At 46.0% G+C, this 16,481-nt stretch overlaps 1 protein-coding gene across 1 annotated transcript; it reads right to left on the bottom strand.

Moving 5' to 3' along the window:
• Nucleotides 1–1,712: 1,712 nt before the first annotated feature.
• Nucleotides 1,713–12,049, bottom strand: MFAP4 (microfibril associated protein 4). Its single transcript, XM_056863420.1, has 6 exons — nucleotides 12,020–12,049; nucleotides 5,899–5,986; nucleotides 4,499–4,662; nucleotides 3,449–3,545; nucleotides 2,839–3,021; nucleotides 1,713–2,039 (listed from the first exon to the last, which is right to left on the bottom strand). Exons 1-6 carry the CDS (start codon nucleotides 12,023–12,025, stop codon nucleotides 1,792–1,794), a joined length of 786 nt encoding a protein of 261 aa, XP_056719398.1. The 5' UTR covers nucleotides 12,026–12,049; the 3' UTR covers nucleotides 1,713–1,791.
• Between the last annotated feature and the right edge of the window lie 4,432 nt (nucleotides 12,050–16,481).

Below are 16,481 nucleotides of genomic sequence, written 5' to 3'. Positions count from 1 at the left end.
AGCACAGAGCGATGTATCATGCGGCTCTCGCAACAAAGTGCTTTCAGGTCACTGGATTCTGCCTTCACCCTCTGCAGAAAAGAGTTGTCAGATGGAGTTTGCCATGCAACGGGGCTAAGTTCTTTTATTTAATGGGATTCAGCTGCATCCCCTCTCTCTTGCCGTGAATGTGGGACTTTGTGTTAATTTGCAGCCCCGTGATGACTCGGTCTCTCTGGTGTACGCTGTGTGGATAATTGGTGGATAGTTTCCAGTCTATGGCCTTGCAGCAAGGGCTTCTGGGAAATTTGCGTTTCCTCAGGGGAAGGAAGCCCAAACCTCAGAAAAGTCTGCTCACATCTTTAGTAGCCTATTTTGATGTGCCCAGAGGCACAGAGTAGGGCACAGTGTTTTCTGAGGAACTTGGTTGAGTTTCTAGCGGAGACATTTCTCAATTTGATCCCAAGTGCCTTGTCTTTTATGGCTGTAGAAAGCTTATTCCTGCTCTCCTGGCCTGTCTTGGGTCATCTTTTGGGAAATACATTTATATATTTCACTTTCTGCCTGGAATGTGTTTTTTTTTTTTCTTCCACTAGCTATAGGCTAGAATCCAAATATGTAAGACTCTCCCCGCCATCATCCCCAATACCGCCCCCAAGACAAAAAAAGATGTGATGGAAATGCCTAAACAATGCCAGGTTTCCCTGGAGCTTGGCCATTATAGCACTGTAGCCTCAGGTGACTTGCAGACTTAATAGGAGAGGACAGAATCCAGATGTGAACAAACTAGAGTCATAACAAACCTATTGGAAGGACACCAGAGAAGGTTAGAGGGGATGGGAAGAAGTATTCAGCCTGCTTGCCCATCTAATAATTTCAGTGTGTGCTATGGACCCTTCTTCTGCCCTGCCAGATGTCAAAAGTCTAAGGTTGAAAGATTCAATAGCTGGGTAGGATCAAAAGGGGAAGACTAGTTATGATATTATGAATTGGTTTAAGTATAGCCTATACTGTGTGTGTAAAGTGCCGTCAAGTTACAACCGACTTATGGCGACCCCTTAAGGGGTTTTCAAGGCAAGAGACTAACTGAGGTGGTTTGTCAGTGTCTTCCTCTGCACAGCAACCCTGGTATTCCTTGGTGGACTCCCATCCACATACTAAGCAGGACTGACCCTGCTTAGCATCCGAGATTGGATGAGATTGGGCTGCCTCCCCTCGCCCATAGCCTATATTAGTCTTTTCAATTTACAACTGCATTGGTCTCTCAAGCATCGTAGTTTCAGATAATGGGGCTTTATTTAAACATAAAAACCAAGGGGCAGCAAGCAATGCTGATTCTTCTGGTAAAAATTTTGGTTAGCATCTCCTTCCCATATGCTACCGTTTTATCAGTAACTCTTAGGCCAAACCATGAAGTGTCTTGCTAGTCTACTAGAGACCGTCAATCCCATCCCTAACTAAAACAAATGCCATTGCAACCTGTCTTCATTATACACTTAAACAAGTGTTTGAGTGGTTTAACAGTCTTTAGTTTGTCCAGCGAACTCTGAGAACTGCATTTCTGTGAGCGTGCTAAAAGTTCTTTAAGAGATTTTGTAGCTGTGACAGGATAAACAAGTGTGAAACTGGTTTACAGTTGTTTGTGTAGACATTAGTCCCATTGTACCCACAGCCCCTCATTGAACCAATCCCAGATTCCCATCTCTTTCCACAATATAATTATTTTTAAAAAATTAATTGGACAACCAGCCTGCATCATCTCTCCAGTGGCCAAATGCCATGATGGCAACAGACCCCTGGTCATCTTGGGTCTCAGACACGGCGTATTTTCATCTCACTTTCCTTGAGGGAGTAGTAGAAGCCCTTCCAGGCGGCCCAGTTAATGCCATTGGCATAGGAGAGGTGGGCCCCACCAAGGTAGAAGCCGTTGAGGTTGGAGAAGTGACAGCTCTTGAACCACCAAGCGCCCGAGGAGAGTGCCGCACAGTTCTGCACGTAAAGGTCCTGATCACGGTCAAAAGTGGAGAACTTCTGGCCATTATGGTAAGACAGCGAGTCACCTGGAGGGAACACAGAGAAATCACCAACATATGGACTTCATAAAAGCTCTTGAGTGCAGCTAGAATTATAAACCCATCCAACTTAAGTTTTTTTTACTCAAGAGTAGATTCATTTGGTAGCTAGGGGCTCCATCCTACCATAGCTTTCCCATGAATGAAGGCAACCTGTGATTAGGAACTGCAATGTGCTGTCTCAAGATGAGAGCTAACAGGACACACGTCTCAGTAATATTGATTTCAATAATGGACAGAGTCTCCCACAAGAAAGCTAAGTTCCTAAGGCCTAGTTCTCCCACCGCGGTGGTGGTAAACCTATGCCTGGGCTGTACCACTTGGAGGAAGGGACTGACATGATTGACCTTTCATTTAAAAAATGTTGGCAAGGAGGTTTCTAGCCTAGATGCCTCCATGTTCATTTTCTATGTGTAGAGATATTTATCTGTATTTGCTTTATCCCATTCTGTGAGTCTTTCAGATAAAGCAGCAAAAATATAATCATTAGCCTGTTAAGCTATTTCTGGGGTAGAATTCACTGGCAGTCTTCAAGCAGCGGCTGGACAAACACTTGTCAGAAATGCTGTATGCTGATCCTGGATTACACAGGGGGTTGGGCTAGATGGCCTATATGGCCCTTTCCAACTCTATGATTCTAGACCTTCTCCCAACTGAAGAAAAACGTTGGGGTTTAAGCCATGTGTTTGAAGCCAGCTGTCCTCTCATTGCTGGGAGGGAAATTGAGTAAATTATTGCGGTGAGGAAGAACTGAGAATCTGGGGAACTGAGAATCTGAGGCTCTCACCTGCTCCCCCATCAGTGAAACCAGACACGTGGAGCGTATAGCCGTCCTCCTCCGCACTGATAGCATTGGGCGAGAGCGAGAAGTCTGTGTATTTGGCAAAGGATGTGTTGTTCTCAAAGTCCTCCAGCTCCACACGTAGCTCATACTTGTTCTTAAGGGTCAGGAGGTGAATATTTTGAAGGCCTGAGTCAAGGGGTAGATAGGATAGCATTTGTTAGGTGTGCAGATCCCTGAAACATCCTGTTTGTCCGTCCCCTTGGGAACAGTGGACTGTCTGACCTACTGTCTGCTGACGGAGCAGAGCAGACAAACATGGGGGATCTTGGCGGTGTCTCCTGGCCCGCAACCATTGTAAACAGCGTCGCACTTAGTGTTGGAATTGTCTGGGCCAGGGAACATGTTCCAGCTGTTTGAGGAAGAAACCCAAACAGATGGGCGTTCCAACAGATTCTGGCAAACAAAGATGTCTGAGTCTAGAGCTGGAGGAACGGGAGAAGGAGGCAGGCCAGAGAATGTATGGGAAAAGACAAGGCCTTAAGCACACAATTCTTGGCCTACTCATGAAAAAGGGAGAAGAGAGAGGAGGGTTGAACCCCCCTTTTATATTTACCTAGCCAGTATTCACCATCTGCCCTGCCGAAGCCAAACCTGTAGTCGTTCCAGCCCCGAAAGAAACTGACAGTACCATTGAAGCGTTTCTGGAAAATCTGAACGTGACAGAAAGGAAGGGAGAGATGGAGCAGAGGAGGTATTAATGTCTTGGCTGTGGATACCCCAAGCTGCATTTTGGCCTTCCAACAGAAACACCGTGAGTCCCCAAATGACCTTGAAGGATACATGATGATACAGGGCAGGCTGCAGGTTTCTACAGGCCCTTGGGCGCATTGTGTCGGGTCTCTCCACCAACTTTTCTGCCCCCAAATCATGATCTCTTCCCCCACCCCCATTGTTGCTCTCATTTCTCTTTGTAGAGAGCCAAATGGGATGTTGGACTCAGAAATTCAGAAATCTGGGTTCAAATAGCCATAAAGGTCACTGGGGGGCTTTGGGGGCAGTCACTTTCTCAGCCTCCCCTACCTCACAGGGTCGTCGTGCCCCGAGCTCTTTGGAAGGTGGGTGGGATAAAAATGTATTAGATAATACCTGGCTCTCCCCACTTTTGTTTTAACCTCATGGAGACATTGTGAGGTCAATAAGACTGAGGCTTGAGTCCTGTTCGCATGTAACAGTGAACACATGTACAATCCACGTAGAATGTACACTTGATTTTTTTGGGTACACATGTTGAGTAATTCTTCTGTTGCATTCAACAGATGCACAGCTGAACACGTGATTTAAGCCTCAAGTTTACCCAGGTACCTATCCCTGGTTTCATTTGTAAAGCAAACATGTGTTGGCTCTTTCTCCCCAACACATGTACACGTGTGCAGATAGGATGTACATGAGTTCATTGTAACATGTAAACAGGGCTATGGTAACTGTCCTTGAAGCCACCTGGTGATTCTCGTGACTAAGTGGGAATTTAAACTCTCTAATCCCAGCCAATCCACCGGATTCACTGTGGTGCTTTCAACAGCCGCAACGGGACCTTGGGGCGAGCGTTGAAAGGGACCGCCATATTGAGATGGATCCACACCCACGCACGCTTTGCGCTAATTACCGTCCATTTTCCATCGTCGGTGGTCATGTCGCAGTACACAGGCACAGGGGTGTTGGGTCCTGCGGGGTAAATGAGGTAGACGCCATCCGCCACTGAACCTTGCTCGTAGATGTCGTCGCAATCTAGCGGGAAGGCATCTTCTCCACAGTGCTTTTGCTGCTGGGCTGCCCCAATGGAGAAAGGTTTGTTTTAAAACAAAACATAGAAGGTCTTGAGCTTCAGGTACCAGCTAACTGTATCATGATGCTTGGCAACAACCCGCTTCCTCAAGCCATATGGGACAGCTTTGAACCTGCCTCACACCATCCGTGGGCTGTGCCTCGATCAGAAGAAGAAGAGTAGGTTTTTATATGCCGACTTTCTCTACCACTTAAGGGAGACTCAAACCGGCTTACAATCACCTTCCTTTCTCCTCCCCACAACAGACACCCTGTGAGGTGAGTGAGGCTGAGAGAGCTCTAACATAGCTGTAACTTACCCAAGGTCATCCAGCTGGCTTTGTGTGGAGGAGAAGGGAAACAAATCCAGTACGCTAGATTAGCCTCTGCCACTCATGTGGAGGAGAGGGGAATCAAACCCGGTTCTCCAGATCAGAGTCCACCGCTCCAAACCACTGCTCTTAACCACTACACCATGCTGGGCCCCCACCACCTCTCAACAATTTCACGCCCTCTTGAACTCTCTTCAAAGTTGTTTTCAACTTTCCCTTATGATATTTGTTGACTATCGGTCTCATGCCAGTATTTAGCCTTATATGGAATTTACCACCTGCTTTGAGCTGCATTCCCTAGTAACCCAACTCCAAAAAGACCAGGTCCCAGTGCACCAGAGGCCTCTATTGGCCTCACACCATCTGCAAGTAGTGCCTCGATCAGAAGGATTTGGGCCCCCACCACCTCTTAATGGTTTCACATTCTCTTGAACTCTCTTCAAAGTTCTTTTCAACTTTCCCTTATGGTACTTTTTGACTATGGTCTCGTGCTGGTGTTTAGCCTTAGATGCAGTTCATAACCTGCATTGGGCTGCATTCCTAAGCAACCTACTCCAAGAAGACCAGGTCCTGGCATGCTGGGGGCCGCTACCAGCCTCACAGCAAACTGGAGCAGCTGCCTTACAAGAAGAGCCAACCCAAGACTTATGGGCCACTACCCAGGACAGAGGTAGACATGTTTAAAGGGGTGGGCAACCCCCAGCATACCAAACAGCACCACGCCAGACCATTTTGTTCATCACATGGAGCCTGTTCTCTGAGAGCTAACTTCGTCAGATGCATGAAATGTACATTCGCTTCCCCACCCTCCTGTTGTTTCTAATGTAAAGTATAAATAACTGCTGTGGATGTTCCTCGCATGGATTTGACCAAGTGAGCCCTGGTGGACTCCATATTCGAAGGGGCCTACCTTGGGCATTGATAGCCTGTCCTTGTGCAATGGGCAACTGGACGAGGAGGAGGAGGGGGAACAGCGATCCCAGCAGACTCAGAGAGGCCTGAAAGAAACAACACGACTTGTGGAATATGGCAAACACTGGCACAAGAGCAAAAAAACTGAAAACAGAGCTCTCCTCACCAGAGACGAGCTTAGAATATTGTCAATAAGAAAATTTGCAACATGCAGAAATCTCCACCAAGGACTCCTGAAAGGGTCCAGTTCAACTGTCCAAATGCCTCAATGGTCATCTCTGTCATTAGCTTGTGGTCAGTTATTTCAGTCAGCCTCAGGCAGGGCAGGCTCAAGAATTTTGTCTGAGGTGGAAAATCCCAGTGGCCCTACCTCTTGTTGATATGTAGGGTTGCCAGGTCCCTCTTCACCACGAGCGAGAGGTTTTGGGGCAGAGCCTCAGGAGGCTGGGTTTGGGGAGAGAAGGGACTTCAATGCCATAGAGTCCAATTGCTAAAGTGGCCATTTTCTCCAGGTGAACTGATCTCTATTGGTTGGAGATTAGTTGTAATAGCAGGAGATCTCCAGCTATTACCTGGAGGTTATACTCAGAAAGATCAGCACGCAGGCTCAAAAACTTCAAAAAATCTTTGACACACAATACACAAAGGATACAAGCCCACAACAGAAATAGTATACAAGTTCTATATTAACAATAAAAACTCCATAAATCTTATAAGGCAATGTTATCCATAAGACAATGTTATGGAGCCTTATAAGATTTATGCAGTGTGTATTGTTAATATAGAGCTTACTTACTATTTCTGTTGCATGCTTGTATCTTTTGTGTATTGTGTGGCCATGATTTTTTGAAGTTTTTTGAAGCTTTTGAGCCTGCATGCTGATCTTTCTGTGGATAGCTTGTTGTATATCAGCACAGGGTTTGTATTTTGATTACCTGGAGGTTGGCAACCCTATCGACATGGGGCATGATCCAACAGGAAAGACTCCTGCGCCAGCCCCCCTGAAAGCAATGAGAGCTGTGCAAGAGGGCAGGACTGTAGTGTAGTGGTTCAGGCGTCAGAGTATGATCTGGGCAACGCAGGTTTGAATGAGAACTCCTCTACGGAGGCTCGCTGAGGGACCTGGGGCCGGCCACAGACTCTCAGCCTAACATCCCTCATAAGGTGTTGTCGCAAGACTAAAACTGAGGAGCAGAGAGATGTTTGGGGGCCTCATTGGAAGATAAGCCGGGTATCAACAAAATATAATATTGTGCAGCTCCTCTCTGTTTCAATGGGACTCACATAAGGCCACTTCCCAGTACATTGTGCCATATGCACCAGATGTTTTCCACTCTGTCTCACTTTGTGTGTGTGTGTGCGCGCGCGCATGTTAAGTGCCGTCAAGTCGCTTCCAACTTATGGCGACCCTATGAATCATTGTCCTCCAAAATGTCCTATCTTTGACAGCCTTGCTCAGGTCTTGCAAATTGTCTCACTTCACAACATCCAAAATCAGCTGGGGGGGCAGGGGGAGATACAGATACTGAAGAAGAGAAAGATTTATTTATCTTTTCTGGGATCCTTTCAGTAAAGTCAATATTTGTTCGAATAAGTGATAGAACCCGTGAAAGTTTTATCTTTTATTTTACATAATCCCAGGCAGAGTTAAACAGCGAGATTTAATTTAGTGACTTTGGTTACTGAATCTCCTTAGGATCAGTAGCCCGGTGGAGAAATAAACTCAGTTCTTCACAGAACGATTAAACACAACTCAGATTTACTTGCTTTCATCAGATTAAGTTGAACTAACACAAAACTTAGTTCAATTCTTACAGTCTCTCTCTCTCTCTACAACATTCTAACAACTGGCTTAAATATACATTCTTGGTATGGTTAGAGAGCTGACAGCGTGAGACAGTTTACCAAACTGATATAACAGCGCAGACAGCACTTGGCACCTGCTGGGACCACTAGCCAGACGGAAGTAGGCTTTTAGTCCTGGTGCATGCGTGTGTGTGTGTGTGTGTGTTTGTGCAAAGTACCGTCAAGTCGCAGCTGACCGATGGTGACCCCAGCAAGTGCCTTGAAGGCAAGTGATTAATAGGGTTGCCAGCTCTGAGTTGGGAAATACCTGGAGGTTTTGGGGGCGGAGCCTGAGGAGGATGGGGTTTCTCGTAAAGGAGGGGATATTTTCTACCGTTCCCATCTATGCCGTCTTTCTCCCCAATATGGACCCAAAGTGATTCACATCATTCTGTCCTTAGCGTTGCCAGCTCTGGGTTGGGAAATACCTGGAGATTTTGGGGGCAAGGCAAGAGGAGAGCTGGGTTTGGGGAGAGGAGGGACTTCAATGGGTCCAATTGCCAAATAGAGTCCAATTGTCCATGAGCATGACCATTAGGCCTGAGGCACCTCCTGCAGGCCATTTATTTTATTTATTACAGCCAAAGGCCAGCATAAAATATAAAATATACATGCTATGATAAAATTATAAAATAATACAGCTCCCGCTTACAACATCTCGTCCGAACTAGTTAGTCTGAAGGTTTGCCCATAAGGTCTTTATTCTTCATAAATGCCTTCCATTTCCAGCAAACATAAGAGCAAAATCTTGCTACGGAATATGAAATATAAGTCACCCTGTCTTCCAGTAAATATTCTAATAAAGTCCAATTGTCAAAGTAGCTATTTTCTCCAGGGGAACTGACCTCTGTCGCCTGGAGATCGGTTGTAATAGAGGGAGATCTCCAGCCACCACCTGGAGGTTGGCAACCCTAGTGATTCAGCAGAGGTGGTTTGCCATTGCCTTCCTCTGCAGAGTCTTCCCGGGATGTCTCCCTTCCAAGTATCAACCTCTGGCCCTTTTCCATCCAGAGAAAAGCGTCTGACTGCATCCTGCCCAATTGTCTACTGAGAAACAGGACTGCACCTGCCTTCCATTGTTCCCAACAATGAGGGAACTTACTGCTGTGATTGACAAGCTTGCTACACCCCTCCGGGACAAGCTTTGCTGTCATCTGAAAAGAAAACATAAGCAAATCTCCACGGAAGCTTATGGCTCCCACATTTGGTGGCAGTTGCCAAGAGCAGATTCAATGCAACAGGCAGACAATGTCACAATGAGTGTGCTTGATTTACATAGTTTACAATCCATTTGCAAAGCATGCACAGGAGGCTGTCTGGATTTGAAGAAATGTAATATTGAGTTCTATATGGATAGCAAAGAGCCGCAAAAACATCCAGAGCTTAATATGAGGGCTATTTTTTTTTACCAGTCTCTGCTTTTCTGCTTTTAACAGCAACTCAGGCCTTTTATGCATGGCTGTTTCCCTCGCGGTCACCCCTCTGGCGACTTTGGGTCTTTGTACTTATTATGCATGCCGTTTCCAACTGTCAGAGGTTGCCTCGCTCTCCCCCTGCGTTTCCCCACATTTTGCCCGTGTTTTCAAATTCGAGATAAACCAGGTCCCTGAAAACGCGGGGGAACGCAGGGGGAGAGTGAAGTAACCTCTGACGGGTCAGAACCAGTATGCATCCTCAAAAGAAAGACCCAAAGTCATCGGAGGGGTGACCGTGAGGGAAACAGCAATCTGCGGTAGTAAAGATTTCTCATGCTGATTTCTGCAGGTCAGGCAGAATCTTGAAGATGCAGGAGCAACTCAAGTTGCTTTTTCTTTGTTGGTTGGCAACCCTATATGGTGCAAGGATCTGTCACCTCTCACTAAGTAACATGATCATTAACTTTGAATTAACTAGTGTTTGTTTTGTTTTGGAAAATGTGTACGCCATGCAACGTGTAATAATCTAAATCAGTGTGTTGCAAACCTATTAGCAATAAACCAGTAAAAGAGAATAATAGGTTATCAAGACAGGATCTGGGAAGGAAGGAGGAGGAATTCATGCAGGCAGTCCAATACTTGAAGAAATTATTAAATTGGGTGCCTGAAAGTATGAAGACTGGGGCCTTTTATGCGTGGCTGTTTCCATGATTTTTACACTGAGGAATCTTTTATAAGTTTCCAAGCAACCCCAGAATATGAAAACCACTACCTGAGGAGGTTTTCTGAGGGACACAAGGTATGGCTGACAACCACCAGGAGGGGCCAAGAAATCTCCCAGAATTTCAACTGATCTCCAGAGTAGAGAGATCCATTCCCTGAAGAAAATGGATGCTTTAGACTCTCTGGCATTATACCCCACTGAGGTCCCTGCCCTCATCCTTCCTTCCCCAGGCTGTCCCCCAAATCTCCTGGAAATTCCAAACCTGCAGTTGGCAACCCTAACCCCAGAGAATGGTTGTGAGAACCTCTACTTGGAGACAAAAAGGAATCATTGTTTTACTAGGCTTTCCCATCACGTTTTGCTCTGCAGCCTGAACAATAGGGGAAAAAACTTTATCTCCCCAGTGTACAGTTACCAGCTTTTAAGATGGTCTCTCTAGCTTTCCCTTTAATATCAGATTGAGCTGCAAGCAGTTATCAAGTGATGCTGTTTAACTTCATTTCGCAGAAAAATTTAGCTGCTCAGACCAAAGCCTAAAATGAACATGCAAGTCCTTTTCTCTCTGCAGTAATGTTTTGGGTTGCCAGATGAAGAATGTATTGAAACTCCTATGCTTGTTTGCTTGCAATGTTTCTAAACAAAAGCGGAGCCAGGGAAATAAACAGATATATTAATCCTATGCCTCTGTTTTGGTGGAAACAGCCCAACTACAAACACATTGACCTAGTACAGACAGAAGGAAAGAGACAGATTTTTGAACCAGGATGAAAGAGAGATCGATGTGGCTCAGATACTCAGCATTTATATGGCATTCCTTTTTTAGCTTCATACACTATTTATGTATTTAGCAAATATAGCTTCGGTTTGCCAACTTTTAAACTGGTCTTTTTATAGGGTTGCCAATCTCCAAGTACTAGCTTGAGATCTCCTGCTATTACAACTGATCTCCAGCCGATGGAGGTCAGTTCACCTGGAGAAAATGGCAGCTTGGCAATTGGACTCTATGGCATTGAAGTCCCTCCCCTCCCCAAACCCTCCTCAGGCTCCGCCCCAAAAACCTCCCACCGGTGGTGAAGAGGGGCCTGGCAACACTATCTTTCTAGCTGTCCCTTTAATGTCAGCTTGATCTTCAGGGAAATTATCAGGTATCAGGTGATCTTACTTAGAGCTATACCATGAAAGCATCCAACAGCCCATTTCCACTTTTATTAATGGGACAGAACATTTTTCTTCCTGGTCTGTTGGCACCTACATATGCCAGAGACTAGTCTCCAGAGACGAGCTGGAAGGATTTGTTACCAAATAAAACAGGCCATTGAAAACAAACCCCTAAAAACAAGCCACACATTACCGTCTGGTAATCCTTCAGCACCCCTGTGAGACAGACCAATAGTACTATCTCCGTATTGTGAGGGGTGACTGAATCAGAATGACTTGCCTAAGGGCACCCCGAGATTTTGTGGCAGAGGCAAAACTGGAATCAGCGATCCCCCCAGATCACTCTTAAAAAAAGCAAGCTAGATTTGGTTGCGGCAGGGCTCACCGAAGTTTAGCCATAAAATCAATCAAGTTTGGGTAGACAGGTAATCCCTGGAAAATGTAAAATGATAACACAGTGTGAGTACCTTTTTTTTTTTTTACCACTGTGCATCCCATAACCATCCCCATCCCCCAGCCAAGATCCAGAATTAGGATCTAGTTAGGAACGCACTGAATTGTGTGCATAATTCCATTTGCGCATGTTCATTTTCTACTCTCTTGTTCCTCTCCTGTAATCCTCGTTTCTCCCTCTCTTTGTTGCTCTTTTCCCTTCGACTGCAAACTCCTGGAAGGTGGCATCCTTCCCCTCCCCTTCCTTGCCTCAGTTCGCAAACCACCTTGTGATTGGTGCTGTGTAAAAGAATGGCTCTGTTAATAAGAAACAAGAACACCTGAGCCTGTCTGGCCCCCTGTTCCAGATCAGGACGATCACAAATCGAGCACTAGACCGAGCAATGGATCGTCACTAAAAGCAATTTATAGCCCAGCTGGAAGGAAATGCTGAACAGAGAGAGAGAGAGAGAGAGAGAGAGAGAGAGTTGGGGTTAGCCTTCATCATCACAGGCCCATTCCCTCCCCTCAGGTGCCCACATTACCTTCATGTTGTCTTAGGGTTCCTCGATGGCCAACCTTGGTCCCCTAGTTATAAAACCGGACAGAGTTCCCTCTAGAAGTTCTCTCCTCCTCTCGCCCTCCTGCCTGGCTGTCTCTGGCATGCAGGTTGTCTCTGTGTACCGCTCCCACCCCGCCGCCTGCCCACCCACACCCCCACCCACCCCCCCCAGGCCAAGGATCAGCAGACAATTTGTAAATCCTGGATTTATAGCCCAGAAAGGAGAAAGGGGGGATGTAAAACAACAGTGAGACAGGAAATGAAAGTTGGGGAAGGGGGAGGGAACCGCCGGACGAGCCAAGAGCTGAGATCCTTTCCAGAACTCTTGGCATGAACATGTTGCTATTGTTCACCCCTCACACACACGTGCGAGAGGTTTGGTGTACGCAGGATGGGAGAGGGTGAATTCCCAAATTTGGACAGAGGGAATTCTTAGGAAACTGGGCTTAGCGTCACTCTGTGCTGGGGAGTCTAGTAGGCTTCAGAGCAGAGAATGATGGGGGACAGATTTTCTAGACTTTTGTTAAAAGGAGAAGTATGTCTAGTGGTGAAAGCAATGGTTTTGGGAAACAAGATAACTGAACCTCTGGAAAGGGATAAATGTTAAAATGTTATAGCGCTAAATAGCGCTAAATAGGGTTGCCAGGTCCCGTCCCTCTTTGCCACCGGCGGGAGGTTTTTGGAGCGGAGCCTGAGGAGGGCAGGTTTTGGGGAGGGAAGGGACTTCAATGTCATAGAGTCCAATTGCCAAAGCGGCCATTTTCTCCAGGTGAACTGATCTCTATCGGTTGGAGATTAGTTGTAATAGCAGGAGATCTCCAGCTAGTACCTGGAGGTTGGCAACCCTAGCGTGAAACCTTTTAACAATCTGAACAAAAGCCACCCTCACAAAGCCCGCTGGTGCCACATGGGGGGGGGGGATGGAGGAGGAAAGTGCACAGGAAACTCCCGTGTGGAAGCGCTCTTGCCAACGTGCTTGCCTTTGCATTTGCAGCATGGATGAATGCAAAATAGAGAATCCTCCCCCATGTGGATGTAGTCCAAAATACCTCGAGAACACCAGTGAGCAGCTAATGCAATATGGCTGGATGCAACGATTTAATACACTGTCTGATTTCCATATATACATCTGCACATAAAAACCCCATTCAAATGTGACCATATTTGTTATTATAAAAAAACATAAAAAGCTGATTTTTTGAATCACTGAAAAGACAGCATGGATCCCTCACTGCTAATCGGGAGGAAAGAATATATAAATGATGCTTGAATTACACATAAGGACAATTTTCATCCCAGTGGGACCAGCAGCACTGAGCAGTGAATGTGGGATGCACATGGCCGTACTATGCATCTCATGTTGGGAAAGCTTGCATTGCAAAGCTTGCATTGCGCAAGTCAGATGTTGTTGGCTGTAAATTTGCATGTAAAGCTCAACATCCAAAGTAGCATACACATGGAGAAAAAATTAACACTTCCATAAGAACATAAGAAAAGCCCTGCTGGATCAGACCAAGGCCCATCAAGTCCAGCAGTCTGTTCACACAGTGGCCAACCAGGTGCCTCTAGGAAGCCCACAAACAAGACGACTGCAGCAGCAGCATCCTGCCTGTGCTCCACAGCACCTAATATAATAGGCATGCCACTCTAATCCTGGAGAGGATAGGTATGCATCATGACTAGTATCCATTTTAACTTGTAGCCATGAATACGCCTCTCCTCCATGAACATGTCCACTCCCCTCTTAGAGCCTTCCAAGTTGGCAGCCATCACCACATCCTAGTGCAGGGAGTTCCACACATTTTTCTCAGCCGTCTTTACAATGACCCTGTAAGGCAGGCGTATCTCAGAAAGGGAACTTAGGCTGATCAACTGTGACATGTTCAGGACCAACCAAAGGGTTCGAGTCTGGTTACAGTTAGGCATCATGTTGAGTACACCCCAAAATACGACTGTCAGGAGACAGACTTGGCTCTTCAGCTCTCCAAGGCTGCAAAACAAGAGCTGATACTTACCACCCAGAAGAGATGGATCTACACTGCAATCCTGAACAGAGTTATGCTCTTCTAAATCCACTGATTTAAAGCGATTTAGACAGGTGTAATTCTACTTAGGATTGCACTGTTAGGTGCCTCCCCAGAACTGTCAGTCTGTTCCCCCTTTCATACCCACTTTATGACCTTTGCTAAAAGAATCGAGTCAAAAATGCTAAATTGGGTGAACTGATATTTTCATTCATCAAGATAGCAAATAAAAGCAAAAATGGTTAAACGCATAGTTAAATTGTGGAACCACCTGCTGCAGGATGTGGTGATGGCTGCCAACTTGGAAGGCTTTAAGAGGGGAGTGGACATGTTCATGGAGGAAAGGGCTAATCATGGCTTCTAGTCAAAATGGATACTAGTCATGCTGCATACCTATACTCTCCAGCATCAGAGGAGCATGCCTATTATCTTAGGTGTTGTGGAACACAGGCAGGATAATGCTGCTGCAGTCATCTTGTTTGGGGGCTTCCTAGAGGCCCCTGGTTGGCCACTGTGTGAACAGACTGCTGGACTTGATGGACCTTGGTCTGATCCAGCATGGCCTTTCTTATGATCTGTGATACTTTTTAGTGGAACTGCTGGTTTTTGTCATTGTAAAGTTTTAACATCAATCCGTTTGCAACTAAGCTTGTTCTGCCAATGTCACTGACAAGGCAGAGGTCGTGCGAGGGGTTCCGTTTCTTCTGTGTTCCAGCAAAAAGGAAGCCCTTTGGGCACAGAAAGTTTACCTTCAGTCTTCAAGGTGGTGCCTAGCTCACCACCGGCATGAAACGAAGAGATCAACACAGTGGCGGACCTACATTTTTGGGGCCCTGAAGCTTGAACTGTTATGGGGGCCCCTTCACAACCAGCAGCAATAGGGCAACATCCAACAAGGTCCAAAGGGCCTTGCTGCTCTTGCAAGGACCTTGAGGCCCAAATGGTGGAGAAAAGGGTGGTGGGGTGGAGTCCTTGAAAATGGGCCATACAGTGATTATAGACCTATTAAGCCATGCACCAACGAAGGATTTGAGGATCCAGCTGCCAAAATGTAGGCTACGAATAGATTTTGGCAAGCTCAGAGAACCCTTACACCTGGGGGTTTGGGCTCTGCAAGCCCCCCAAGAAAATTTTGAAATTTGACCAATTACAGGGACATTTTTAGGCCATGTGAAATGGGCATTAGAGCATATTCTAAGGTCAATATTAAGTACTTCAACCCATTGGCTTATGTTTCTATCACTTAAAAAACTCCATCGATTTTGTTGATAAATTCATTCATTTAAAAAAAGTTGCTTCAGGGGGTCCCTCTGGAATTAGGGGCCCTGAAGCTTAAGCTTCATTAGTTTCACAGTAGATCCGCCTCTGGATCAACACCATGTCAGTTTTACGAGCCTGCTTATCTGGGATTGGCAAAGTGCTCAGGGCTTTGATCGAGCATGCTTCCTTCTTGCAAATGCTTTATCTTATCTTAACTGCCAATAACCTTGTTTAGGAAACGTCCCTGCCAAAGCAAACCTGAGGTGAAACTGAGCAGGAGGCCAAGGAAAGGAGGCAGTCGATGAGATGTCAAAATGCTCTGAAGACTGATCTGTCTTGATTATACCTGCAGGGAGTCATACGGCCTAGGAAGCTGTCATCTCGTCCCCAAGGCAGCTCCCGGTGCGTAGACGGAAAACGAAAAGGCCTGTTTCCCATCTTCCGGTTCAATCAAAAGAAAATGCACATCTCTCAACTCAAATAATAAATCTTCATTTTCTAATCCCCTCCCCAAAACTGGTCAGATATGTCCAGCTGAAAGAGAGATTCAGATCTAAAGGGAAACATCTTTAAAATTTCCAAGCAAAGATGGGCCCTGGCTCAGTGGTAGACCATCTGCTTGGCATGCAGAAAGTCCCAGGTTTGATTCCCTGGCATGTCCAATGAAAGGTCAGGTGGCTGGTCAGGTGCAAAAACCGTGGAGAACTGCTGCCAGTCAGAGTAGACAATATTGACTTTGATAGAGCAAGAATCTGACTTGGTATTAGGCATCTTCATGTGTTCAAATGGTGAATTGATTCTTCAAGCAGCCACATTGGAAAACGTGACATTAGCACAATATGTATGTCTAACCTCTTGCATGTGGTATTTGTGGACCCGACCCCCCCCCCCCCCAAGGCTGCATAGGGACATAGGAGTCTTATCTCACTCCGGGTGCTAATTTTATGCCCCTAAGCATTTTTCCTTGCCTTAATTGAGCCAATTACATTTTTCATCGGACCTCTGCATCCTGATTCCTTTCTTTGCAACAACCCTCCCACCTTGAGACTGGGATATAAGGACTCATGGCTCTCCATTCCTACTTGTATCTGATGAAGGGAGCTTTGACTCTCGAAAGCTCGTAATTTATCCCAAAAAATCTTGTTGGTCTCTAGGGTGCTA

The sequence above is a fragment of the Euleptes europaea genome, chromosome 18 (assembly GCF_029931775.1).
Source record: "Euleptes europaea isolate rEulEur1 chromosome 18, rEulEur1.hap1, whole genome shotgun sequence".
In the NCBI taxonomy this organism is placed as follows: Eukaryota; Metazoa; Chordata; class Lepidosauria; order Squamata; family Sphaerodactylidae; genus Euleptes; species Euleptes europaea.
Note: the sequence above shows the minus strand (reverse complement) of the source record. Positions and strands in the feature narration are given on the sequence as shown.

Coding starts and splice junctions, on each gene's coding strand:
- MFAP4 (XM_056863420.1), bottom strand. Junction 3,546..4,498: donor CCGACGATGGAAAATGGACG/GTAATTAGCGCA, acceptor TGTCACGTTCAG/ATTTTCCAGAAACGCTTCAA. Junction 2,040..2,838: donor TTTCACTGATGGGGGAGCAG/GTGAGAGCCTCA, acceptor TGTTCCCTCCAG/GTGACTCGCTGTCTTACCAT.